Source organism: Liolophura sinensis, chromosome 3 (assembly GCF_032854445.1).
Source record: "Liolophura sinensis isolate JHLJ2023 chromosome 3, CUHK_Ljap_v2, whole genome shotgun sequence".
In the NCBI taxonomy this organism is placed as follows: domain Eukaryota; kingdom Metazoa; phylum Mollusca; class Polyplacophora; order Chitonida; family Chitonidae; genus Liolophura; species Liolophura sinensis.
Window position 1 is genome coordinate 14,440,688 of NC_088297.1, and position 27,456 is coordinate 14,468,143.

The window sequence follows — 27,456 nt, forward strand, 5'->3', positions numbered from 1 at the left end:
AGATTCACTAGTACATGTGTATTCTAAGAGCTCTTCACACACAAATTATCCCTCTGGAAAAACAAAATGTACAAAGTTCAGACTATTCCCATTTGTATATCATAATAAAGTACTTTGTACCTAATGGTACAATGATTAAATTGTTAGCCAAATATTAAATATTATAAGGTATTTATATGCAATATATTTTCATATCTGACTAATTGTTGAACTTATCTGAACCCATCTAAAATGATTTAAGAAAAGGAAAAAAAATGCAAACTAAACCCGACATGAAAATTCAGAAAAGAAGGTACAATACAATGGCACAAACAGAGGACTACTATTTTAGCAGGTACTCTGAAGGCAGAAAAAACAAATGTAAAAAAAAAAGTTTTTTCTCATGCCACTTTTATTCACTCATACATAGACCTCTGCCTTGTGTACCTTCTCATATACGACAAAAAAAAAAGCAGCCAGCATGAGCTGGACTTGAACTCGTTGTATTGGTGAGAGGTTCCTGGGTCATTGTCATGACTGGCAGGCTAACCACCAGGCTAAAGGTACCAAATCGTTTTACTTTCAAACTTGTAAACACTTTAGTACTATATGCTGGAAAAATTATTCCACATATGAAATGTACAGCAGACCGCAGAAGTTTTTTGACAACTTTTGTAATCTAGTAAAACTATGGTTATAAACTATAGTTTCTATATTTACGAATTTGTCACATGATTTAATTTTAGTGCTGCTCTAGCTGATATGGTTGGGATTACAGTTTAGTGTGAAATTATAACAGTTCATTGTCACATCAAATTAGTTCTGTGTCATATTGGAACAGTCCAGTGTCAAATTACAGTTCTGAATGATATTCAAACAGATCTCTGTCATATTAAAACACCTCGGCTTCAGATTACAGTTCTGTGTTATATTAGAACAGGTCTGTGTCTCATGAGAACAGCTCAATGTCAAATTACAGTTCTAAATAATATTCGAACAGATCTGTATCATATTAGAACACCTCCATGTCAGATTACAGTTCTGTGTTCTATTAGAACAGGTCTGTGTCTCATGAGAACAGCTCAGTGTCAAATTACAGTTCTAAATAATATTCGAACAGATCTGTGTCATATTAGAACACCTCCATGTCAGATTACAGTTCTGTGTTATATTAGAACAGGTCTGTGTCTCATGAGAACAGCTCAGTGTCAAATTACAGTTCTGAATAATATTCGAACAGATCTGTGTCATATTAGAACACCTCCATGTCAGATTACAGTTCTGTGTTCTATTAGAACAGGTCTATGTCTCATGAGAACAGTTCAGTGTCAAATTACAGTTCTAAATAATATTTGAACATATCTGTGTCATATTAGAAGACCTCCATGTCAGATTACAGTTCTGTGTTCTATTAGAACAGGTCTATGTCTCATGAGAACAGTTCAGTGTCAAATTACAGTATCCTGTCAAGACATCTGTTCTACAAAATCACTTTTTTCAACCCTGTAATTATGTTTATTATCACATATGTACATTTTCAAAACACTGTACGTGATACAGCAGGGTACATTTGCCTGTGATCAAATTCATACAAATCCCTTTGCAGAAAATTCATTTAAATAAATGAATAAATTTTAAAAATGAAGTAGAGCTTATCACATAAATCATGCACAAGCATGTCAGTCTTCTTTGACTTTTGTGAAATGAGACAAATGGCTAACAAACCCTGACAAATAGTTAACAAAGCCTGACCAATAGCTAGCGAAGACTGACAAATGGTAAACTAGCTCTGACAAAAATTTGCTAGTAAAGCCTGACAAATAGCTACATACAAATTTACAGAGAACAGAAGCTTAAATAACTAAATACTATGAAGACCGTCCCTCTTGACTTTTTTCCCCACGAATTATATTCCTCTGCAGCTGTGTGAACACAAATTAAGCCCCGCTCATGTAAGTCAATTTTTCTGACAAATGGCAAAACAAAGCATCTGACTACATGTATAAGCTAATGTACAAGTCAATACAGGCAACTAGCCATGTGTGACAAGCATGTTGTAGCCATGTTCATGTTTACGCACTATTAGCTGGAGAAATCAGACAATGATCAGTGATGGAGAAGGACTTTAGAACATGTACGGTACCAACTACTCTGCCTGATTCAACCAGTACTCCATTCTACAAACATCACATGATTTTGTATTTATTTGATTGTTTTTTTACGCAGCATTGAAGAATATTTGACATATACACTGTCAGTCGGCATTATGGCGAGAGAGGGACCTCACAACCATCGTCTGCTCTCTGGTAGACCTTCCCATGCATGAATGGAGAGGAGGCCAGTCACGTGATTTTGTAATGAAGTTACTTTTTTAATTATATCTTGGTAAACTAAGAAATTTTATAAGAAAATTGTTTAGTCTGACTTTGTTGGTAGTGTGTATATAAATAATCAAAACACATTAAGTCATAAATGTTCCCTGCTTTTTTTTTTCTTGACACTCACAATACATTGTAAAACTAGTTTCAAACTTAAGCTACCATCTCTTGTCGCTAGATAGCGCCACTAACCAAGAGGCACTACAGAAGGGGAAGTCACAAACTAACACTCATATCCTCATAATACAGGAACATAGAAATAGAAACGGTGAACCCTGCTAGTTGTGAGCAATGAACAACTTGTTCACTTAATAATGGCCGTTGCTATTTGATTAGCTGTCCTCCTCGCAGTGTAACTTTCACCGGTCTCAGCATAAATTGTAATAAAGCAGTATGTCTCTTTAAAACGTGTGCAACCAATGAGCCAGATGAAGCTATTTACAAAAGGCAGATTGGTTAAAATAATGGTTTACTCAAGAGTTTTTCATTTATGTGATGGAGGCCAGGTTTATGGGCTTGAAGGAACAAAAACCTTACAGACCTACGTGTACATGTACACAAATGACACGTGGAGCTTTAAATTCATTGGTCCATTCTTCAGAGAGCTTTTACAACCATTTACACCATACTGCTACCTCATATTTTACAGTAAATTTAAACCATGTACATGATCAAAGATCTGAAGGGAATTGATATTTTCCAATCTCTGCTTAAGTACTGCTTGTCGGTTCTTCCAATGGTCCATTCCTTACAAAATGTCTTTTTTTTGACACATACCAGCCACGCCTTGCATGAAATCATGCTTTGTAGTTTGGTCATCATTAAAAATACATTTTTTAAGACCCTAAGTCTTAATTTGGATTTTGATAAAAAGAATTTTCAATTCATTTTTCTCTACATGTTAATTTCCACAAAATCCCTATCATTAGCCAGAACAAAAACATTTCCTACTGCTGACTTTATTAACTTGATATGCTTTTACTCAACAAACATTTTTTTTTACGGCAGGCCTTGTTACTACATATATACACTGATCTAAGACTAACTCTCTGGCATACAACAGAAAAGTCTCTTCCATTCTCGTCAATAGTCACAAGAGATATTTGGCATCGATGAAATGTCCAGTAAAAGGTCAGTCCTTCATTAGCCTCCATGAATATGCATTTATCAAGAACACACATGTAAATAAATACCACTAGTCTATTGTGGACTGAGGCTAAGTGACACACCCAGCTAGTGAACGCTTGTTAATTGATGTACCTGCTAACGACCACTACACCTGAGAAAGAAAAGACAGTGTTTATATCGCAGGTGAACTCCCTGAAATTCCCCGAACTGCACATTGTCAAAACTGTTGCGAGTACAAATTTAGGGGAGGTAACTCTTCAATACAAGTCAGAAGTAGGTCTGTGAAAAGTGTTTTTATTCAGTGGCATAAATAAATCGTCCTGTTATATGTATGATAATGGTGCATCACACTAGTGACTGATTGGTTAAAATAACAATAGTTTTAAATTCAGAAATGTAATTCTGGTGCCCCTTGATACAGTACCAGAAACTGAATATATGGAAAAAGTAATTCTCCCTCTCTACAAGATAATGCGGCCATTGTACCTTAGGTACTTTTGTACTTGCATACATAATATTACCACAATATTACGGCAAACAAAAGAAAAAGTTGTTTCCACAGCATTTCCCATTATTAGGAGATCCAATTTCATCTACTTCTGTAAAACAATGCCAAATTTGATCAGGAAAAAAAAATAATAAGTTACATATTACTAAATGTAAATTCATTTTACATGTAAAAGCTACAAGTAAAACTGGCTCTGATCCAGTGAACAAATCTCACATACTTGTAATTATATGCATAATTAACTCATACCGTGTTTGACCCAATCTTTCAATGGCACTGTAAACCTAACACCCCTTTAAAAATTTCTGCACCAATAGATGTATATTATATATATGTCAGTATCACCTAGCATTTCATTAAGCTGCACAGCTTACAATTACACTGAAGAGTTACCTTTCTTTCCAACTGCAGTTATCCCTCTTTAATGATCCAGTCAAATTTTCCACTTCACAGAGACATAAAAAAATAAAGAAAAAAAGAAAAACACCTCCATTGTCACCTTCCAGAGAGACACACCCAAACATCTGATCTTCACTTGGCATTGTGCCAAAAGTAGAAATGGTCCAATCCAGCCCTAACCATGTTCACACACCAGGTCAAAGGACATTGGGATATTCCAATAAATTCAGATAGGTTTGCAAGTCCACACTCAATACACAATACAGAAGTCTGCAGTCAAGTTGCGTCCCATTTTCCATTTTCTCTCAAAAAGAGTTTTTTGTAGCATACACTGAGTTACTGGGCTCTCCCTGCTGACCCTTGTCGTCAGTCCATCTTAATGTTAATGTAGATATATCTGATGAACTTCAACGAGGCAAAAAATGAGACTGTTCCGAGCATGAGGAAAAAGACGAAACAGCTCAGCATCGTGTAGCCGAAAAACTCCACAGTCTGAAGTAGTCCCGACATGTTTGAGCGCTTGAAGTAATAGAAAAGTGCGTACAGAAAGACAAAGATTCCGGTAGATCTGTAAACAAAGAGGTTACGATTAGAAACATTTTTCACATTCTTAGGGGAAACAAGAGGTTTTTTTTTCCGAATCACGTTTTTCATACATTTTTATGTAAATACATATATTCTCTTGTTCACTTCATCTGGATGCTGCTTTAAAAAAAGTTTCATACTAAGTTTGTTCTAAACTTTTTATCCAGTAATTCACAAAGTTATAATCTGCTACCATATATGATGACAAATATCAGTGACAAAATACTGACGAACGAGCAAATAGAGCAGACAGAAAAACATCAGAATCTAAAACTTAAAGCATCTTAAATTGGATACAGAATCGACGCTGGCTGGCTGGCTGACAGAGAAAGATTTCCTGGGTTAAATCCGGAAATGTACATGTAGTCCTCATAGTGAAAATTGAGCCTTGTAGGCTAGACATAGCCTGGGTTTGCCTATTCCACACACCAGCCAATCAGGAATGATTCTGCCTCCAGATAAGATGTTATCATTAAGCTGAAAATTTAATTTCCTTAGTTGGAAAGATTTCTTGTGACAACAATACAAACATTAAAGGCAAAGAACACACTAGCATGAAGTACATGTCGGATGAAAAACCATTAAACTAAACCATTAAATGACTGTAGGTATTTGAAAATATTTTTGTATGGTGGGTATTTGGGACCGACTTTTGGTATTTATCGTTGTTGCATAATAATGTTCTCAATAAGGATGTGACGCTTGTCGAATAAATTTATTTGACTGTAAATTTGTTGTTTATATCAAAACATATGCATTTATAAATGATGATAATATTTATGAACATTAAAAACATTAAAAATATAAATATGATCCAAATTGAGGTTTAATATATTTGTTAGCTGAAAAGAACAAATTCTAGTGCAAAAATATTTATTAAACCTGTGTTCCATCCTCATTTATGACATTATTAAACAAAGACTATAAATACCAAAAGGTGGTCCCAAATACCCAGCATGCAAAAATTATTTTCAAGTGTCTTTTTCTCCTTAAGGGAAAATCGGAAAAAATACTGAAAACCACATTTGGGAATAACTTTTCGCACTCTTTCATCTGAACTTTATGTCATTTTCATGTTTTCTCCGCTTTAAAAGGTATTTCATCTGATAATACTTTGTTTTAGTGCTTTCGTTGCTGTTAATGGCCCCTTGAGGCCTGAGCACGATTACCTGCACAAAACAGGAGAGAAAACCAACAACAAGTAGGACTAAAACCATGATTTCAAATACTAAGTCACACTTCTAAATCATTTTGGCTGTTCTTTTAAGCGAACTCACCCAGCGCTGAATATTGACCTCCACCACCATCTGTAATCTTCAGCCGACAGCTGAAAGTAGGTCAAGGCAACGGAGATACAGGCAGTGACACTCAGCAAGATCCCGTAGACAATGAAGAGTATCCCGTACAGCGTGTACTGCTCCCGTCCCCACAGGGTCGCGAAGATGTAATACAGCTCCACGGAGATGGCACTAAGGGGAGACAACCGGAAAACTAATCAGTACAGACACATTTTATTTATTTATTGATCTGATACTCTAATGACAGAGAAATTTTTCACTTATACAGTAGCGGTTTCAAAGGTGGAGGAAAGCGTAGTACCCAGCATAAACCATCAACCTCTCGGCAAGTTTCCGATTTTCTTTCCCTTGTGAATGATTACTGACGAATAAGGTTAGGCATAAGCAGTAAGAGCACGAGAAAGGTAGTTTCAGCACCAAAACTCTTTTACATTTAATAACACTTCCTGCCTATAAAAATACAACTTTTGGTGAATTGTTTTAGGTCATTTAATTTGTCTGCAAGCAAACATTTTCGCACCATTTTTTAAAATTTCCATCTTGAAACTTGTATTCAACACTGCTGAAATAACAATACCAGCCTTAATCCACTTACCTGAAGGGCAGAAAGCCCCCGACAATGCAATGAGCAAATGCTGATCTGTACCATGGTACACTGGGAATTTCCCGCGCTATATTCTTTGTCCGACACGGAGCGTCGAAACCGTTAGCCCAGTTCTTACCGAAGATACCCCCAATCACAGTCAAGGGGAATCCCACTGAAAGAGAAACAGACCAGCGTTGGAAACATCAGTGGTCTCACAAACGACATAGTTTAACGGCATACTCCTGAATTTTTCACTTCGCTGGAATGAATAAAGCACAAACAAAGTTAGATTTGTGCTTGAAGCTGTACTCAGGTATCCAGGTAGTCAGGTATTAAGGTTGGGAGGAAAACTGATCAGACAGAATAAACCATCGTCATTTGGCTGGTATTTGTCAAACCATTTTGTTTATTTATGCATTTGATTGTTGTTTTACGCCATACTTAAGAAAGTTTCAGTTATATGACGGTACCAGCTTTATAGTGGGAGGAAACCTGGCAGAGCATGGTGGAAACCCATGACCAGGTTGCTGGCAGACCGTCCCAGTACTGCCGGAGAGGAAGCCAGCATGGGCTGGACTTGTACTCACAGCAACCGCACTGATGAGAGGTTCCTTGGTCAACAAACCGTTTTGACACCTCCAAGCCAGCGAGACCTGGATTTGAAAGTGTTCTGCAAAATGACGTGCAGTCATCAAGTTTTGGAAAACAGTAAGGCTATGTATTGTGGAGACCCAAAACTTCCCCAAAGACTGGATTCATTACTTAACTGTCTGCAGAGTAAGTGTCAAAAAGCTGTAAAAGAAGAATTTAGTGTTTGACTTATAATTTTGTTCATGACAAAGTTACTCACTTTTCCTGATTGTGAGAGTTCTATTGAACTTAGACAGGTGTTTTGACGTTTGCTTGAAAAAGAAGGATCATATCCTACAGTGAAAATAAAAGTTTTCAGACCTTATAAATAAAAATTTACTTCTTTGGATGAAGTTTCAGGACAAATACATATGTATAATTACATGGGGAACCTTCCCTATTTTTTCTGGTATGCTCTTTTAAGCCAGTTTACACGTTCCTATAGCGGGAATATTTAGTTATTTTTTTTTCTCATATGGTTAGAATATCTAATGAATAACATACTCACATCTTTACTTTTCCAAAAAGCTGGGTAAGAAATGTAATATTCTACTTTAAGCACTACTTACATCTGTCCCCCAAAATTAGAAGGATTAGGGTACTTAGGGGGTGACTTACCAAATATCCAGAGCCCCATAAGGAGGATGACGGTAGTCCAGGGTAGTGCCTGGGTGGTGCCATATGCCCAAGCCACAGAGTTCACCACTGACCACACCACAAAGAATGGCACTGAAAATATGCACGGAAATTATTATTTCTTTAATCATGTTTCACTTACACAGAATCAAGCTTTGAAAAGTTACGGACTAATTTTTCCCCATGAAAATGATCGTTATTTACAGAATTTTTCACTTATTCCATGGTGGTTAGTGTTATTGGTAGAGGAAACCAAAGTAGCCAGAGGAGTCCAAAGTAACCAGAGGAAACCAAAGTAACCAGAGTAAATCATCCATCCTTGGATGCTAATTACTGACTAACTTTCCCATGAAACTGATGGTTGTTTATGGATATATTAAAGAATTTTTCACCTACTGGCGGCTAGTGTTATGAGTGGTGGAAACCAAAGTGCCCAGAGTGAGTGAGTGAGTGAGTGAGTGAGTGAGTGAGTGAGTGCTTGAGGTTTAATGTTGTACTTAACAATTTATCAGTCATATGACGATGAAGGAATCCTTAGAATGTATATAATGTGCCTCCTTGTTGTAGGACAGATTTCCACAGCTCTTTTATCTAGTGCTGCTTCACTGAGACTCCTTACCGAAGGTAAGTAAGCCGCCCCGCCCAAGCCATTATACTGATACGGGTCAACCAGTAGTTGCACTATCCCCTTCTTGCTGAAGACCAAGCTAGGAAGCTGCAACTTCCTGTTTTAAAGTCTTAGGATTGACCCTGGATCTAGCGCTCCCAAAGCGGACGCTCTACCAACTGTGCCAGCAGGGCCGATTCAAAATGCCCAGATTAAACCAACCTACCATTGGCTAATTACTAATCAACTTTCCCATACAACAGATTGTTGTTTATGGTTACACTGAAGGAATTTCCACTTATTCGATAGAGTACCAGAGTGCCTGGAGGAAACCAGAGTGCCTGGAGGAAACCACCATCCCTTGGCTAATTACTGACTAACTTTCCAATGCAACGGACGGTTGTTTAACGCCTCACTGAAGAATTTTTCTGCTGTTACGTCATGATGTCTTTAAGGAGGTGTCATTAGGACAACTTGTGAAAGGAAGGATTCATGTTATAAAACTGGTATTTGAAACTTGCTATCAAGTTGCCCGTTTCAAGACATCAGGCATGATTCTTGCTGCTCTTCCAATAAAGAGTACTGCTGACAGAATTCATAAAGATTGGCTCATATTTACTAAGCAGCTAAAGACTTAAGCCCATTCTCCCTACAGTGCTAGTGTCGCTCTCTACCTTTTGCTTTGCATCACTGCCACCACTAGCAAATTATGCAGAGAAATCTCGAACAACGCCAAAACCATTGGGGTCACGGTGATGAGGCAGGAAGTTGATGTCAGAAAACACAAAAAAATGTCTCGGCCTTTGTTTCCAATAATACTTTACACACATGCATTCTCTTTATCTAGAGTATGTGCAGCATGGTTCTAACCATCACCTAAAACAATTTTATTGATGAATGCTGATTAAATAGTTCCGCTGGAGGAGACAAGTGATAAGGCTAAGCCTAAACAACCCCACAAGGGATGTAAAGCGAAAGATGGGGAGTGACGCCAGAAAGTGCTGTAGGGAGTATGACTTAAGGTGTGAACTGCAAGCAAAACTCTGCAAAAAACTGTGGTTGGTACTTTGTGGTGCAATGAAGAATTGGTATACAAATTGTACCCTTCCTGGAGTAAAACATTTCGACTGTAACTATGTTTCAGTTTTTTACTTGAGTCTCAAGATATTTGTGAAATATTAGCCAAAGGAGTTGACACACTTACAAGCAAAGAGGGATGATGTCAAGTTGATGTTCCACACCCAGTTGTCTCCGCCCATCTTACGATACATGTTGACGGCCACATAACCTGATATACCTGTGGTGGAAACAAATCAAATAACGATCAAATATTTTTTATTTTTTTTATTTTATTGACAGACTGCAGATTTTCTAGGAAGTACATCTGCTCTTACTAAGACTATCAATAACTACTCCAGAAGTTAGATGCTTAACGGGTAATGAATTATCATGTTGCTATTTCAAAGACAAAGAAAAAAAAAATACTAAGAACTTCCCAAGACATATGCAATTACAATTTGTATATAAAAACATCTTCACTTAAACCATTTTTATGTTTAAATTATGTTGTGGGCTCTACTAGTGACTCCCCATAATCAGGTACACTTGCTTATTCTTTCCTTTTTTTTTTCAATCTGAGGTCACTCCTTTATTTTGTGTTTACAAGTGAGCAAACACCCAAAAAATCCAAAAATGGAAAAAAAAAAGGGAAAATCCACATTTTCATTTCTTCCTATCTTCATTTATTTACAATGGTCCTGTTTTTCAATGCTATTTGACTATGTAAAATATGTCTTCAACACTGCTTGGAGCAGTTTACATTTCCTACAAAGTACTTGATCTTTTAGGTTTCACTTTTACTTTCATACCCACCTTCAACAATTTGGAAAAAAATATATTCTGTCAGTAAAATAACAATTTAAACTGTTGTAGCATGACTAGAGCAGGTAAGTTTACAGGAGCTCCTTCCATGCACTTGAATGAAGTTATCAAAGAATGTCATCCTGAGCAACTATTTAGAGCAAACCATGTGTGTGTGACGGGAGAACAGTGGTCCGTACACGAGGTGAAGGCGTAGAGAATGATGGAGGCAGCGTTGATGGAGCCGTGACGGTGCACATTGAACATTCCTGTCAGAGCCATGAGGAGAATGCCTGTAGCCAGTGCCAGGAACTGACTTCCAACACCTGTCAAACAGATAGTTGTTCCCTGCAGAAATGACTTTTGCTATCACACGCACAATGTTGTTTGCATCATATTCAAACATATATTGTACTTATCCACTCACAGCAAGGTGAAATGGAGGAAACCAGTGGAGTGGAGGAAACTGGTGGAGTGGAGGAAATCAGGGAAATCCAGGAAACCAGTGGATAAATAAAAGTTTTAAATTACTAGTTTTGGTGCTGTAATTTACATGTACAAGTACATTTTTCCAGAACAATAGAATCCCACCTTTCCAAACGAACTTCAAAAAAACATTCCAAAGATGAACAGAACTTTACTATCAGGCAAAATGAGTAACCTAGTCATGAATGAAATTTTAGGGCAAATACGGTCTTGTTTTTCTCGGTTTTTCCTGGCTTTGTCAGTTTTACTTAGGACCATGTTATTAGAAGAGTTTATTTTCATAACTGAAAACACACTGAATGTTACCAGCCTACCATAATTTTCACTTCAAAACAAACATATTTTAGTTGTTAAATAAGTTAGAAGTCTTAATTGCTTTATTAATTTATTTCATTCATTGGTAAATATTTATTTATTTATCTGATTGATGTTTTACGCCATACTCAAGAATATTTCACTGATACGACGGCGGCCAGCATTATGGTTGGAGGAAACCGGACAGAGCCCGGGGAAAATCCATGACCATCCGCAGGTTGCTGGCAGACCTTCCATTGGTAAATAAGTCCTGAAGGTTTAATTCATTTATCTGATCTGATCAATATTATATGCTGTCTGCAAGGTTTCCTTTGCCAAGTGCCTCACAAACATTCGGATGTTAGCTTGTAAACATGAATCCAATAGAACAGCAGCCCCATGGCTGGATTTGAACACACAACCAGGCGGGTCGATATTTTCAAGATAAGAACTTCAGACCACTTTAGTTTGTCAGCAGAAATGCTGACCATACAAAGTCTTACCATACTAAAGATTTCCCTGCATGTAGTAAGACCTGGGGATTCTACAAATTTCCTTTTCCAAGCCGGGTTTTGAATCCTCATTCAGTGTGTCCTAACATTCAGACACCAATGGAGGTGGAATTTGAACACCCAACCCAACTGGTCTTAACTAACACGTACTGGTGTCAAGAGCAACCCTTTACATCACTTTGCCAACAGAAATGCTGACATGAAGCATCACCCACCTAGAATAGCGCAGAACAAGCTTTTACACTCAGGAAACCTGAACACATCTGTATGGATGATCTTCCAACCATTGTCGTCAGAGTCCAGCTCTTCACTTTCTTCTTCGTCGGTGTTGTACCTGGCAAAGTCGCTTTTCAAAACACGTGTCTGAAATGACAAAATGAGCACACCATACACTACAAGTGACAGCGCTGTTCCATTTCAAAATGCTCGCATTGAATTATGACTTTAGCAATTAGGATTTCATAGAAATCCCCATAAACAATTAATATTATTGGACAACACTGTTTGCCGAAACAAGTCCTTTCAAGAAGTGCGCTCTTTTGATCTTTACTGTAATATGTCACTTTTTCTGTACAATAGTGCTTGTAAAGCAGAATGGTAGTTCTGCAAACACAGTGCAGCATAATAGCAGAAAAATATACACAGCTTGGAACCATTAATCATTCTGTCTTTGATTCATTTATTTTATTCGATTGATGTTTAATGCCTTACTCGAGAATATTTCACTTATACGACGGTGGTCAGCATTATGGTGGAAAGAAACCGAGCAGAAACCCATGACCATCCGCAGGTTGCTGAAGACCGGTGAGGAAGCCAGCAAGAGCTGGACTTAACTATAGGTATTACGTCACCATGGCAGTAATGCTTAGGCCTGTGATATGGACACTTCAGTTTTTATGCTCACTTTCAAGAACAGATTAATACAATGTTGCCACTGTGGATGATAACTTACCAGTATGATAACTACAAACCCGATCAACAGGAAAACCAGCACCATGGAGTTAATGATGGACAGCCAGTGGATCTAAAATAGAAAACACGTTCATCACAAATTATTTGCTTGTAAATTAATTTAGTTATTTAATCGTTGTTTACCACTAAACTCTTTCACACAGTAGTGTTGTATTACACCTAAAGTTTGGCATTTTCCAAGTGGGGGGCCTTCGCAGCGTAATGGCCCAGGAGCCTTTCACCAATGTGGTCGCTGTGAGTTCAAGTCCAGCTACATATGGCCAGATAGGAAGCCAGCATAAGCTGGACTTGAACTCACATCTTCCTATCTAGCCATATGTAGAAAGGTCTGCAGCAACCTGTGCATGGTCGTGGGTTTTCCCCGAGCTGTGCCCAGTTTCCTCCCACCATAATGCTGGCCGCCGTCATGTAAGTGAAATATTCTTCATTTGGCATAAAACACCAATCAAAGAAATAAATAAATAAATAAATAAATTTTTCAGGTGACACATTCAGCTTGATTACAACATCCTTTAGGGTCACATTCAATTTTTTTTTTTTTTTTTTTTTTGAATTAGCTGCTGTATCGGGAAAGCCTCATAGTGTTAACAAATGATCTGCAGCATGGGATATGTTTTACTTGTTCACAGGGATGTGATTATAGTCAAGAAGACAAAAAAGGACTTCTATTTACTATACGTTTAAGGTATCACATGATGTCCAGTTTATGCCATCTAATACCATATGAAATTATTAAATACACCACTGCTAATAATCAGTCTTAAAAAATATGTTTTTTATTTCCAAAAAACAGTTTTGCTGTTCCTTGAAATTCCATGAATTCACTATAAAATGGCATGCCTGTGTTCAAAGAGTGTGATTTGTTGTCACTGTCTATTTCATGACATTTGTACCTTTCTACTAACACTGGTGGCGAGTTAACAAGTATCGATGCTGAATAATTGCACCGTGTGAAAAAGGTTTTCTGACATGCATGTCTTTCCATTAGCGACATTTCCATTATAGGCTGGGCTCTACTGCATTACTCACCACAGAGCAGCCGCGGTCAAATTAGCATCCAGTCACAGACAACTGGCTTTTGAAATTTGAGGCTACAGCTGCTATCCACAGCAATAAAAATGGCAACCTTTCAAAATAACACTTTCTACTTGGCCTTTTCAGTTTCTCCAATGTTTTTACTAGAAGTTACCAACTGGGGACATGATTTCCAGTGCCAAATTTCAATGATACGGATATTTATTGTAGCATGCCTGCCCAGCTAGGATGCCCATTTTGACTGACAAAATGGCAGCCGTCCTAAATGCGAATGTAGCTTTTCACTAGTACACTTACCTCCAGGGTCTTGGGAAAGAAACTGTTGTCATGTAGTCGTTTGATTTTTTCATTGTATGACATTCTGTTAAAAAAAAATAGAAAAAACATCTTAATAAAAGCTCACAAAAAGCAGACAATGACGAATTATTAATTTACTACCTTAGTGATTCATAACTCTGTGACTCCATTCTTCTCCCTTTAAACGTTACATGTTTATATATTACTGAGATTCTGTCATTTATATGTTAACCTTTCAACACAGGCATATATTTTACTGAGATTCTGTCATTTACATGTTAACCTTTCAACACACGTATATATTTTACTGAGATTCTGTCATTTAAATGTTAACCTTTCAACACAGGCATATATTTTACTGAGATTCTGTCATTTAAATGTTAACTTTTCAACACATGTATACATTTTACTGAGATTCTGTCATTTACATGTTAACCTTTCAACACAGGCATATATTTTACTGAGATTCTGTCATTTATATGTTAACCTTTCAACACATGTATATATTTTACTGAGATTCTGTCATTTACATGTTAACCTTTCAACCCAGGCATATATTTTACTGAGATTCTGTCATTTAAATGTTAACTTTTCAACACGTGCATATATTTTACTGAGATTCTGTCATTTATATGTTAACCTTTCAACAGATGTATACATTTTACTGAGATTCTGTCATTTAAATGTTAACCTTTCAACACATGTATATATTTTACTGAGATTCTGTCATTTATATGTTAACCTTTCAACACATGTATATATTTTAATGACATTCTGTCATTTATATGTTAACCTTTCAACACAGGCATATGTTTTACTGAGATTCTGTCATTTACATGTTAACCTTTCAACACATGTATATATTTTACTGAGATTCTGTCATTTATATGTGAACCTTTCAACACAGGCATATATTTTACTGAGATTCTGTCATTTAAATGTTAACCTTTCAACACATGTATACATTTTACTGAGATTCTGTCATTTATATGTTAACCTTTCCACACATGTATACATTTTACTGAGATTCTGCCATTTATATGTTAACCTTTCAACACACGTATATATTTTACTGAGATTCTGTCATTTAAATGTTAACCTTTCAACACAGGCATATATTTTACTGAGATTCTGTCATTTACATGTTAACCTTTCAACACAGGCATACATTTTTACTGAGATTCTGTCATTTACATGTTAACCTTTCAACACATGCATATATTTTACTGAGATTCTGTCATTTACATGTTAACCTTTCAACACATGTATACATTTTACTGAGATTCTGTCATTTATATGTTAACCTTTCAACACAGGCATAGACACGATAGTTACGGCCTTTTCATATCTGTACATTTCAACAAAAATTTTCGAATATGACTAGTTAACAAATTTGGCCTGATTCTTACAAAGATGTTTTCGGCCTACTTCGGAAGACGATATCCTTCTGGGAAAATAAAATTCTCAGCATTTAAAGTAATATTAGAGACAATAACACAAAAGTTTGCCCATGACTACATGGACATTAATACACACTTTACTTGATTTTGAGAGCTATTTTGATCTTAGGAAGTTGTTTTGATGTTTGTTATGACGGTAGTATGGTATTCAGCTGGGAATATGTAAGTTCAAGTACCAAAAGTGATAATTTATTTTATTTGCTCCTAAAAACGCACTTTTGGGGCAAAATGATATGTTTGCCTCTAAAATACATTTCTTCATGCTAATTTTTAGACAACACTTTTTGTTCTTTTTTTTTCCTTTAACTTACTTAGTCTCATGCCACTGGACACTGTACGTAAAGACGACTTCAAAAGGAGAACTGACTTCATCCAGACTTACAGGTGACTGCTCTTTGGTAGAGACATTAGCGTAAATGATCTGTAAAAAATAAAGACCTTCTCAGGTTATACAGAAATACGGTATGAGATGTGGACTCTCACATACATGATCCAAAAAAAAAAAAAATCTGTACAAACACTCACTGGGACCATTCATTTTGAAATTCTAATTTACAATAGATCCCATTAAAATAAGACTATACGCAAAGTGATATGCAATTAGCAAAAGTGATTTTCAAAAAAAAAACTGCAAATATAGTACATATTTTCCATAAATTAGATGATTTTCAAGTTTTAGTATTTATTTTCATACCTTCCTCCGCCACTGAAAAAAAAATTAACTCTTCCTGTTAAACAACAACTAATTTTGGCTAACTCAGAAAGAGCTTTGCTAGATTAGTAACAAACCTGAGGGCATCAGTTCACATGCTAGATTACTAACAAAACTGAGGGCATCAGTTCACATGCTAGATTACTAACAAAACTGGGGGCATCAGTTCACATGCTAGATTACTAACAAACCTGGGGGCATCAGTTCACATGCTAGATAACTAACAAACCTCAGGGCATCAGTTCACATGTTAACTTCACCTGCATCAGTTGAACATACCTGATCACCATTATACTCTATGTTGAAGTGGTGATGCGCCCACAGGTATACTTTGTGGGTGTGAGGAAGAAAACCGCTCTCTTCCAGGTGACCAATAAACCCTCTCACAGGTATGTCATCTAAAGAGGAGGATAAAAAAAAAAAGTGCTTTGTGAAGTGAAATGCAAATGGTAGTGGTTTGAAATCTGCCAGCACATCTGCTCACCTGGCACATCTTCGCCAGCCAAGTGACATTCACCTGATGCTCTGCTAATTCTTGGCTTGAGAAGATGAACTGGCCAGCGCCACATGCTTTACTCAGATGACCCAAAATACTCATTGTGATAATGCTCATTTTGTAACTTTACAAATGTATTTTTTATTTAAAATTGATCTGATAGTTGTTTAATGCCGTAAGAATTTTTCACTTTAATACACTTGCTGTTAGTTTTATGGGCACAGGAGGCCAATGTGTTCGGGGGAAAAACCACCAGCCTTTTGCAAGTTACTGGCTGGTATTTTTACGCGCAAGTATCTACAAACTCCAAACATTAAGCCACACGTACATGGTTCCTGCAAACAAAAAACTTTGTAATTTTTGTCTTACCAATGACAAACTCAAAGTAATACAAGTCCTCTATGGCGTCACGAAGCAGTTGAAGGTCATTCTCTGTAAACTTGACTGCGCACAGCGTTTTCTTGGAAAAACTTTCTAAAAAAAACAAAAACAAGGAAATATTATTTCCTTAGCAGTGTTATCTTATAGTACCTTATTACAAAATTACTCAAGCAAAAAAGAAACTCGCTTGAATACTTTAAAACAAAATACTTCTCCCACGAATTCTCTGGACAGTTATGTTTATAGAGGTTTGAAAATGTCTGATATTTAGCGAAGAGCTCAGCAAATATTAATATGATTTAAGTGTGAAATGTGACAGATTCCATTTATAGACATTTTATGTCAATATGACCAAACAATTTGACCTCTTTCTGCAATGGAATGTATATGTAAATGTAAACATAAGCAATCTGGTCTATCTAACAGCTAGTGGAACAGAATTTCAAATTACATGTACATGTACAAGAGGAAACTTTCAATATTTGAACCAAAACCAATCAAACTAGCATTTTTATACATGTGTAATGTACATTTTCTCAAAAAATATCTATGTTCAGATATGCAATTTGCAGTCATAAAAGTTTGTCTGTGTTTTTAAACTTTTCTAACCCCTCCTCCTAAACCCTCCCCGAAAAAACAACATTAAATTGGGAATAAAAAGTTACATGTCCCATGTTCAAACTACAAAAAAATCATCATGCTCCAAATTAAAACACTGAACAAAAATACATGTAGAGTATTTCTTGTGTACTGAAAAACTTACTTTTAAAATTTATCTCATACATAGACTCGGCCATACGATCTCCATCCAAAACTTCTCCCAGGGTAAGGCTTTTATGGTTAACCTGAAAAAAAAATTAAAAAAACATTTTGCAAACTTTCAAAACATTCGAAAACTGTCTGTTTCTCAAGACCCTACACAATGTATGTATATTTTTGTGGCTTTTAGTTTATGCATGTGTGTTATCTAACAACAGTCTGGCCATACCTGGGAAGGTCTGTCAAGCAACCTGATCATGGTTGTGGATTTCCCAGGGGCCCTGCCCAGTTTTCTCCCACCATAATGCTGGCCACCATCGTATAAGTGAAATATTCCTGACTACGGCGTAAAACACCAATCAAATAAATAAATCTACTGACAGTTCTGGATGAAAAAACAAGCATAATATAATTTTGTCGTATGCGAAACAGCTGCTGTAAATTGCATACATGTATTTATTTCTTTGCTAGTTGTTAAACACTATACTCAAGAATATTTCAGTTTATAAAAAAATCTTGTTAAAGTAGAACCCCATTATTGAGCAATCCAAACTGCATAAAGATATGCATAAAGATGCATAAAGATATGCAGTTTGTCGCCTGAATTCATTTCGATCGTTTCAACCATCGAAATGGGAAGAAAATGCGTAGAATTTGGTGATCAAAAATCAGAAAATCCACTCCACTATGATCGAGCCACCCTTGACCTTGTGACGTCAGGGCTGTACATTCTCTGTCAGGCATGCAGTCTGCTCTATGTGTACAACCCACACCACGGTTGACAATCGCTACACTTTTACAACTAATTTTGATATTATTCCACGCCCAAGTGTGGCTTGCGACTATAGTAATACAACACAGGATACTGTAAAGTTACATACAATTAAGCGTTTGCTTCATCTGGTATGTGAGCTGAAATCGGTCATCGTATCACCCAGTCGCAATGCTGTACACAATTTCCAAGGGCCTAAAACAACTCTGGTATCTTTCAAAATATTTACTGCAATCTGTCTACATATATGATTTTCAGGGTGCTAATTACAGTGCTAATAGATTATGTCATACCATGTCTAATTCTGGAAAAGCATGCAGCGGGCTGGCTTTACGCATAGATTCGGCAATGCATTGCAGGGCTTTTCAATACATTATGCCGGCAGGTGTGATTGGCATGACGTCACATGGCCAGGGCTCTGCGGTCGACAAGATAGACAGAGGGTTCAACTTTAATCAAATTTTTAAAATAAAACTAGCTAAGATGTTTTCTTAAATGCAGTTTACAGATTAACATATTATAATTATTGTGTCCAGGGAACAATTAGTGTGAAAATAAAGTTGTTGGGGATCGCTTTTGACAATAAATGGTAAAGAATGCATGTGTACGAATCCCTGCATCCGAACATCTTGTCAACATTCAATCCTTTCAGCATGATATGCTAACTGCAGGGTCAAATACAGACATTAAATTTGGGCACTGTTTCTGTTGTCAAATCTGGGCAAAAATATTTTCAGATATTAAAAAAAAAAGACAACAAATGAACTTTTGGAAGAGGGGGTAAAACCAGATTTAAACTGTCACAGATATTTTTTTCTGATGTTCTTTGTGACTCTATAAATCAGCTTCCGATTTCAGGAATTCTTAAGAGGGCATGAGATAAGCAGAAACAGACCCTTCCTCAAGTAATAGAAATTACCTGCCCCTGACCATGCAAAAAAACAAAACAGATTACATGGTGGCGCTTTAGACGCAACGCGTGTGATTTTGCTTACTTCTTGAATTGCGATATCTTGGTTGTGCAACATCACAAAAATAAAACAATATGGGTTTCGAAACCTGTGAGATACTTTATCGATGCTTATACACATGTATCTGGTCAGGTGTCGTCTTTCTCTTAAGAAACCTGAACTTAAAGGAGAAGAAAACTTTAAAAAAAATGACACTATAGGCTGAAAAGAGCCCATTTTTTTGTATCTGGTAGTGCCTGCTGTATAATTTTGTGATTTTTCCTCGCCATACACGTAAAGTCTGAAAACGGCAAAGCTAGCATTACACAAAAATACATGCTATGTAGAGTATTTCTTGTGTATTGAAAAACTTTCTTTTAAAATTAAAGTTTATCTCATACATAGACTCAGCCATACAAGTCCTCCATCTTTAACACCCTGTAATTTATGCTGAGGTGTGTTGCCTCTCAGCCAATGAGTCTTCAAAACTGCCAGCTTGTTCGTGCTTGGAACCTACAATCCGGTTTCCCGATCATCAAGCCGAAAATGAACTGTACTGTTCGGTACCTTCTGGGACGAACAGTTTTACCGGAAATGTATGAACTGCACTTGGGCGGATTCTGACAGCAGTTTTCCTCCTAACACAGAAGACTTCATGACTAGTTCTTAGGCAAAATGGAATCGCCCATAGCAGATTTTGGTGCTGACTTTATTTATAATTTATCAACTCGAGGTACATATTAGAATTTTTTTAATGCATGCACCTGTGAGGAAATGCATACTCTTTTCAATGGTATTTGTTTCCTATTTGAATTTTCTTCTTCTTTAATGTCATATAAACAAAACTATAGACTGCAGGGTTTTTAATGTAGAATTGGAGAAGGAGGTGAGAGTTCAAAAGTAGGTCGCTGAATTGAAAGTAATTATGTCACAATTACTATTGATTTAAATAGTAAGAATAGTAAGGCTACAGGGACAGCAGTAGACTGCTGTCTGCAGCCTGCTACTTGCTCTTTTTGAACGCTCTTTATAGAGTCAAACTGCCTTACATGCATAAATCTTTATACTGACTGTTCTCATGACTACAAAGATCAACATTTAAGTTAAATTTATCAGGTAATGATTCCGAAATTTGGGCTTTTTTAGGATAAACTGTAAAATTTGGGGACCTGTAAAGGGTATCAAAATGTCCCTATAGTCCATGCTGAATGTGGATAAAAAAATGAGCCCCTAAAACAAGAATGTCAGTGAATTATTGGAGATCTCACCTGCTTGGGCCTGCAAACTGGCAGCTGGTAGTAGTGATACGTCTCATGTGGATTGAAATACGGCCCAACCTTATTCACATAGAGGATTACCTAGAAACCAGAGAAACACACATATACATGTATATGTAACAATGCTCAGGCCACACCAATTTCAACGTTCGTTTTACAGGCTGAATAAACCTTGTTTCAATGTCTGAAAAAAGAATAAATATAAAAATAAAAGGAAGCCAGCATGAGCTGGACCACATTGATGAAAGACTCCTGGGTCATTACACTGCGCTAGCACGCTAAACAACTATTACCTTAGAACACTTGCCCATGACCTGCTCCCTTTAAATTAATCTGAAGCAAACCTGTGGAGCAGAACTACATGAAACTACATCACACCAAAGGATATGCAATGAACAGCATTATGCACATTTAATGCCTATAACTGCGGATTCTTCGGCAGTAGTTTCCGTAAAATTTTCACGATGCGACGTACAAATATTCCTTGTGTGACTCTGAATCACAAAGGCATAACATGGAATTAAACAATTTTGCTAATATGAAATAAAAAGCATTCAAATATACTGCATCATTTGTGGCTATGTATGTACATGTACATCTGTCATGGGTGGCTCCGTGATGCCAGGTAAAAGTGGATATATATATGATCCTAACAACACTTACAATGGCAGTCTTAATAAAGCGCAAATCTTACATTATTTAGGAATACACTTCAGACCACCTCAACCCTTATCATGTAATGGGTTTAGCATTGGTACTGTACAGTTTTACAATAGCTGATTATCAGACTGACATGCCTCATGCTAACAATAAGATTAGCCAGAGGTTCTTCTTGTTTAAACGGGATGGACAAAGAAAACAGGAGAGAACTTGGCAATGAGACTTTCTAATTTCCAAATCTTGCAAAATCTATTCTTCCACCTTAGTGAACTTCACACTATCTTCAAATGTGCTATCAACATTAATTTGGCCCTTATTGTGATAACATCTGGCTGGAAGGCACAGCTTATATTTACACCTTACATGTACCTCAGGTTTGATGCTAAGATTTACTATCCAAATTGTTATCAATCTACCATTTAGTATTACAAGAACAGCAATTATTTTAATCCTTAAAGAACTACTTTAGTGTCAAGACTTGTAAGTTCCAAAACTAAAAAGCAAGGTCAAATGACAAGGATGTTGCTTAGACAACACACAAAAAATGCCTTCAAGATTAAAGAGCTAGAGTAAATGTGACGTCATCTTGCTCTCGATAATGGAGACATGCTGAACCTGTGACAAGACGAAGTTTCTCTAAACTTTTACTGGGTGGAAAAAAATATTTAATGCAGGTTTAAGATACTTTGAATGGTATTCTTTCAGTGGACTTAAACATTAGTCAGCCGTTGTCTTTCACTTTAAATTGTAAAAAAAAAAATGCACTGTATTGAAGCTGCTGTTGTTAGTTTGGGAGGATAAGACAGAAACAAAGTTTTCTGTTATTTCTAATTTTGCCTGGTGTGACATCAAGCAAGAATATTTGACGTAACCCATCAATGACATTTAGCTACAAATGATGTACTTTCAAACACCCTTGACATCATTCAAGCCTAACGTCCTTACTCAACATTATACCTGCGACATTCATCATCACAAAAGGAATATTATCCCGTATCAGACAAAACACTCGGCTTTTCATTGAACAATGGTCATGTGGGGTACAGACATATTCTCCAATCCTGCAGACGACGTCAAATAAATATCTTGTGAGTATGTTATCTCCCTTTGTTGGGTTATGTTATGGTCACATTGCTGCAGCGATTCACCGATACATCAGTCTCCTACACTGAATTGATGGGTCTTTGCAGGGTAAATCGCCACCTAAGCCCAATATGCGGATTACTGACACCATATATTGGTGTATCCTATGTAACTCATGTTATCATGTCACAGCAAGAAAATTTTAAGAAAAATGCTGAGGATTTTGTTTTTGAGGACCTTACACCTATCAGGGTTAAACAGCATTATTCAGCCTAATTTTTTTAAGCCATGGTACTAATTCTAGCTCCATTCCATAGTCTACCACTCGTATCAGTTCAATATTTTCACCTGGCCTCTCGAGACTGAAGTCACACTTTAACACATTTCACATGAAAGCACTGGTTGAACTATTTCAATGAGTATTTGACCAAAATTCCATGGAACTGTGGAAAGGCTGTGGAAATAATAAATAACATATCCCAGGGTTTTGACTTTGAGGTGTGATATCACATTCCTATTCCTGACTTGTAAACAAGGCAAGCTTTTAAAACATGCCTGACATGGTGAAACTCAAATAAATTGATGAAGTTAGATGTTTACATTCCATTTCTGGTATTTAGCGACCGCAGGTGTGTGAAAAGCTGATGTCTAACAAAAAACAAACTCAAAAGCCAGATGACCATAAAAAATTTAAGTAACACTATCAGCCTCACAGCTGAAGCATCTTTCTTCAGCTTAGTATGTTACAAGCAATAGATATCGTTCCTGCCTAAATTCTAAGGATTAAGGCAACAGAACCATACATTCAAAGCAATGACACTATATGTGGCAGAGTGTAGTTAAAGCTATGAATTCTGCCTGTATATATTTATTCTTTCTTTTGACATGTTCAGGAAAATCCAGCATTCCCAGCAATTCACAGGTGTTTTTCCACCCCTTACGTTCTGTAGTGATTATGATCTCTGATCATGAGGGTAAACACACAAATGTAGAAAGTCTATGGCTGCACACAGCGTATACAGATTTACAGGTAGGTAAACATTTCTGGGTGCACAAATGCACCCATGTATTATTAATTTTCATCCCTCACTCTTGGACACCTGGGAGAATTTACCATGTGGATGACTGCCAAAGTTGTCTCCCTTACTACAAGAATATCTTTGACTCGACCATTTCAGCACTGCCTTTTCTGCCATTTCATTTAATGATAATTTCACACACAGTACAAACGAAGGTTATTCAAAGACTTCTATGTCTCTTACAAGAACAGATTTCTAACCCAATGATTTATCACATTGAGAAGGATTCAGTGTAATATTTTCAAATTATGATATTCCCTGTGTTATTGATTTTATAATAAACATAATAGATTTACTTAAAACTTAATAATAAAATATGGGTGTCACAATTAATCAGAGCTCTAGCTGCAGTTTAAAGGAAGGAGCTAATTTTGCACTCTTTGATGGAATGATTGATTGGTGTTTAACACTGTGGTGAGTGGGTGCGTGCAAGCTTAGGCTTTAACGTCGTACTTAACAATTTTTTTAATGTGATATGATGGCGTCCATAGAGTGCAAGTAATGTGCCCCCTTGCTGCAGGAAGGATTTCCACCACTCTTTTATCCATAGCTGCTTAACCAAGATGACTTATTGAAGGTAAGTAAGTCGCACCACCAGAGCGTATTATACTGATACGGGTCAACCAGTCATTGCACTTTCCCTTAATGCTGAATGCCATGTGAGAAAGTTACGACGTTCTCTTCTTAAGGTCTTTGGTGTGACCCGACCCATGACTGACCCTGAATCACAAAGAAGATGGAGAAATGATGAAAACGGGGAAAAGGAATTTGTTGGTGTCGGTAAGTTCGTGTTTACACTAGGGGTATTCAGTAAACCTTTAGGATGGCTGTATGGCTTATTTTTTGAAGATATTTTCTGATACATGTTCTCCATCAATAGATCGACATTTTACAATCCGTAACACATTGTAATTCTCGCGGCGCCCACGCGCCACTCGCACAAGCGAGAGGTACATTATTGCAAGTAAATACCAGTATGTCAGGAAATATTTGTTGCATGGCTCGTAATGGTTTTCTGGTACCACTTGTGCGTGACTAGCATCGGTTGAACTGTGTTTCCAGAAAATAAACAAAAAAATTTCACTAACTTGTCGGATAGGAACTTAACTGAAAACCTGAAAGCACTTAAGCATGTCCAATGTCGCTAAGGTCTGCTATGACAAGTATGATCACAACAACAACAACAAGGTATAGTTACTTAGTAGGTAGGGTGAGAATCAAACGTTTACTCAAGTAACGATCTCGGATCCAAATATAATATATTTTAGAAACAAGTGTAAAACTTTACCTGGGCGTTGTCTTTGTACTTCATGGAGGCTACATTTGTTTTTGACAAGACAACTGCCAACACGACAGCGACCGCCACCGACGCCGCCATTTTGTCAAATTTGTAACAAAACTTTCACCGAAGACTTGAATCTAATTTTTAAAATGCTTTTGTAGGTTTATAGAATTTTAGCGACCATCATTTAGATAGGTCAATACAATCACAAAAAATATTTATTTATTGAGAAATCTCGCGCATCTTGCGAGAAATGCTAATCTTGTAGGGACTATTTTTTGCAATGAATGAAATCGGATATCTGTCCTCTTGAGCGTTGAACAATTTCCCAAAGGCCGTTTTGTTTAATTATCGTTTGCCCAAGAAACAGGTGACACTTAGGAATACAAATCATTAAGTCATGGTAAAGTGTTTTATTGTAAACTGCGAAGGTTTGTTCTGATTTTTGGCGGAACTATTTTCTGCAGCTTGATCTATTATTGTTGTGTGAGTCGGCGCGCTAATCCTCTTAGCAGAGATGAGGCTTTAGGGAGCTAAACCGTGGATTTGCGGGTGAAGATGGAAAATGTTACAGTGCCACGGTAAAGATGTACCAAAGACGAAATAATGTGAACATCTAGTGACGTCAGTTATGTATGCTACTCCAGTTTTGTAACTTTTGGGATTATTGAATTTAGGTGAGCGATAATCCGCACCAAAACAGACGGTGCTGTCACTTGCCCTCACGCGCGAGGCATCTTGTGTGTGGAGATTTCTTTGTGGCAAGTCTCGCCTGCTTGCATGATAGCTAAGTGCACCTAGCCCTCCAATGTAGGCTACCGGCTTGGGCACAGCGCTATTTTTGTCCACATCTGTTTTCGTTCAAAAAATGGACTTTCAGGCGGCAATGGAAACTTTCGCCGAAGCATGGGTTGCTGCAAACACGCCGACTGCCGTCAACTCGGACCCCGCTAGTCAGGTGAGTCGCGATTTCTGGGCCCTGAGTAGGCTTACGACTTCGATTTTTACTTAAACTTTTGAATATTGTTTATACTGTTTTCATTTTCTGTCCAAGACAGATATGTGTTTTATTAAAATACAAATCATATTAAACAGTTTATCAGAAAAAAAGTTAAATTGGTTGACGTGTGTGTTATCAAACCCTGTGTCTTGGGTTGGGGTTGTGGTGGAGGGGGTAAGGTGGGTGTGTGTGCGGGGGGAGGGGGGAGGTGATGCTGAAGTAATTATGTGCAGACAGTGATTTGTGTTGATGTTAATTTTGATGGTGATTTAAATGTATTCAAACTTTATACACTCATTAATGGTATACCTCTTGAGATACCATGGACAGGCCTACCATTTATTTTATTTTGTGTGTGTGATTTATCCAACAACACTGACAATTTCTAAGAATGGTGGTACACAAAGTTTCAATTTCAGTAATTTGATCGACAACACTGTAATTCCAAACTTGTATAGATAGAAAAGGTGTTGTTGTCAGATGTTATTCACAAATGCAATATTTGGAATGTGTCCGACCAAAATGCTGCCACACAACAATGGCAAAACAGTTAAAGTACCTGGTTCACAACAAGGACATAAATTCAATCTCAAGTCTAGTCCTAGTATAGTGCATAAAGCTTAGTGGCGGCATATAATAACCGGGATGTGGCATCATGTGTGGTGTCTTCAGCATGGTTTCCAGTTGGACATCAGTGTGAATTAAATAGATGTATTCATTATTAAGTAATTATATAGATTTGAAAATGTCTGCATTTCTTTCACTGGTAAAAGTGTTATTTCACTCAGTTGGATATCACTTGAACTTTCTTTTATTACATTTTGAAATTTTATACCCATACCCCCTGACATCAAAAACAGAAACATTTTGTTCTGTTATCATTCAAGCTGATCTTAGCAGGATGACGTCATAAGACAGGTTTAGTGAACTTAAAACGTTCCTATGTCACACAAAAGGACATGTCATATATGATGCTACCTTATATCATGTTGTCAAAATAAAAATAATTAGAATAATGATATCTCTTTTTTTCAGTGTGTCTGCTAAATTGTCTTTGCCAATACTTCCTCTGAAATAAATAACGATCCCAGTCAAACCTCCTATAAAGGGAGACAATCCACTTGATATTTTCCCATCTAATGATTGTATTCTTGTGTTCTGAATGTACTGCATCTTGGTACAAACATAGACAACAACATGCTGCGTACTGTACATCTTTAGTTAAGTGCTCTCAGGACCTCTGTGGCAGAGCCAGTTAGCAAGCTAGCACAGCACCATGACTCAAGAGCCTCCCATCAACGCAGTCGCTGTGAGTTCAAGTCGAGCTTATGCTAGCTTCCTGTCCGGCTATATGT

The 27,456-nt window shown here is 37.0% G+C and overlaps 2 protein-coding genes across 2 annotated transcripts in view; one reads left to right on the forward strand and one right to left on the reverse strand.

Moving 5' to 3' along the window:
- Positions 1-25,197, reverse strand: LOC135463669 (transmembrane 9 superfamily member 1-like). The gene is made up of 15 exons (XM_064741050.1): positions 25,108-25,197; positions 20,989-21,078; positions 18,003-18,084; positions 17,228-17,332; positions 16,642-16,760; positions 15,962-16,071; positions 14,191-14,254; positions 12,839-12,910; positions 12,102-12,249; positions 10,795-10,920; positions 9,939-10,031; positions 8,110-8,220; positions 6,871-7,033; positions 6,255-6,446; positions 1-4,960 (listed from the first exon to the last, which is right to left on the reverse strand). Exons 1-15 carry the CDS (start codon positions 25,195-25,197, stop codon positions 4,759-4,761), a joined length of 1,767 nt encoding a protein of 588 aa, XP_064597120.1. The 3' UTR covers positions 1-4,758.
- Positions 25,198-25,667: 470 nt separating this feature from the next.
- LOC135463393 (homeobox protein dve-1-like) overlaps positions 25,668-27,456 on the forward strand; it is a 47,338-nt gene continuing 45,549 nt past the window's right edge. Inside the window, exon 1 of the mRNA XM_064740653.1 lies at positions 25,668-26,059. Within this exon, the coding sequence (XP_064596723.1) occupies positions 25,970-26,059 (90 nt within the window). The 5' untranslated portion in view covers positions 25,668-25,969. The remainder of the gene's footprint in view (positions 26,060-27,456) is intronic.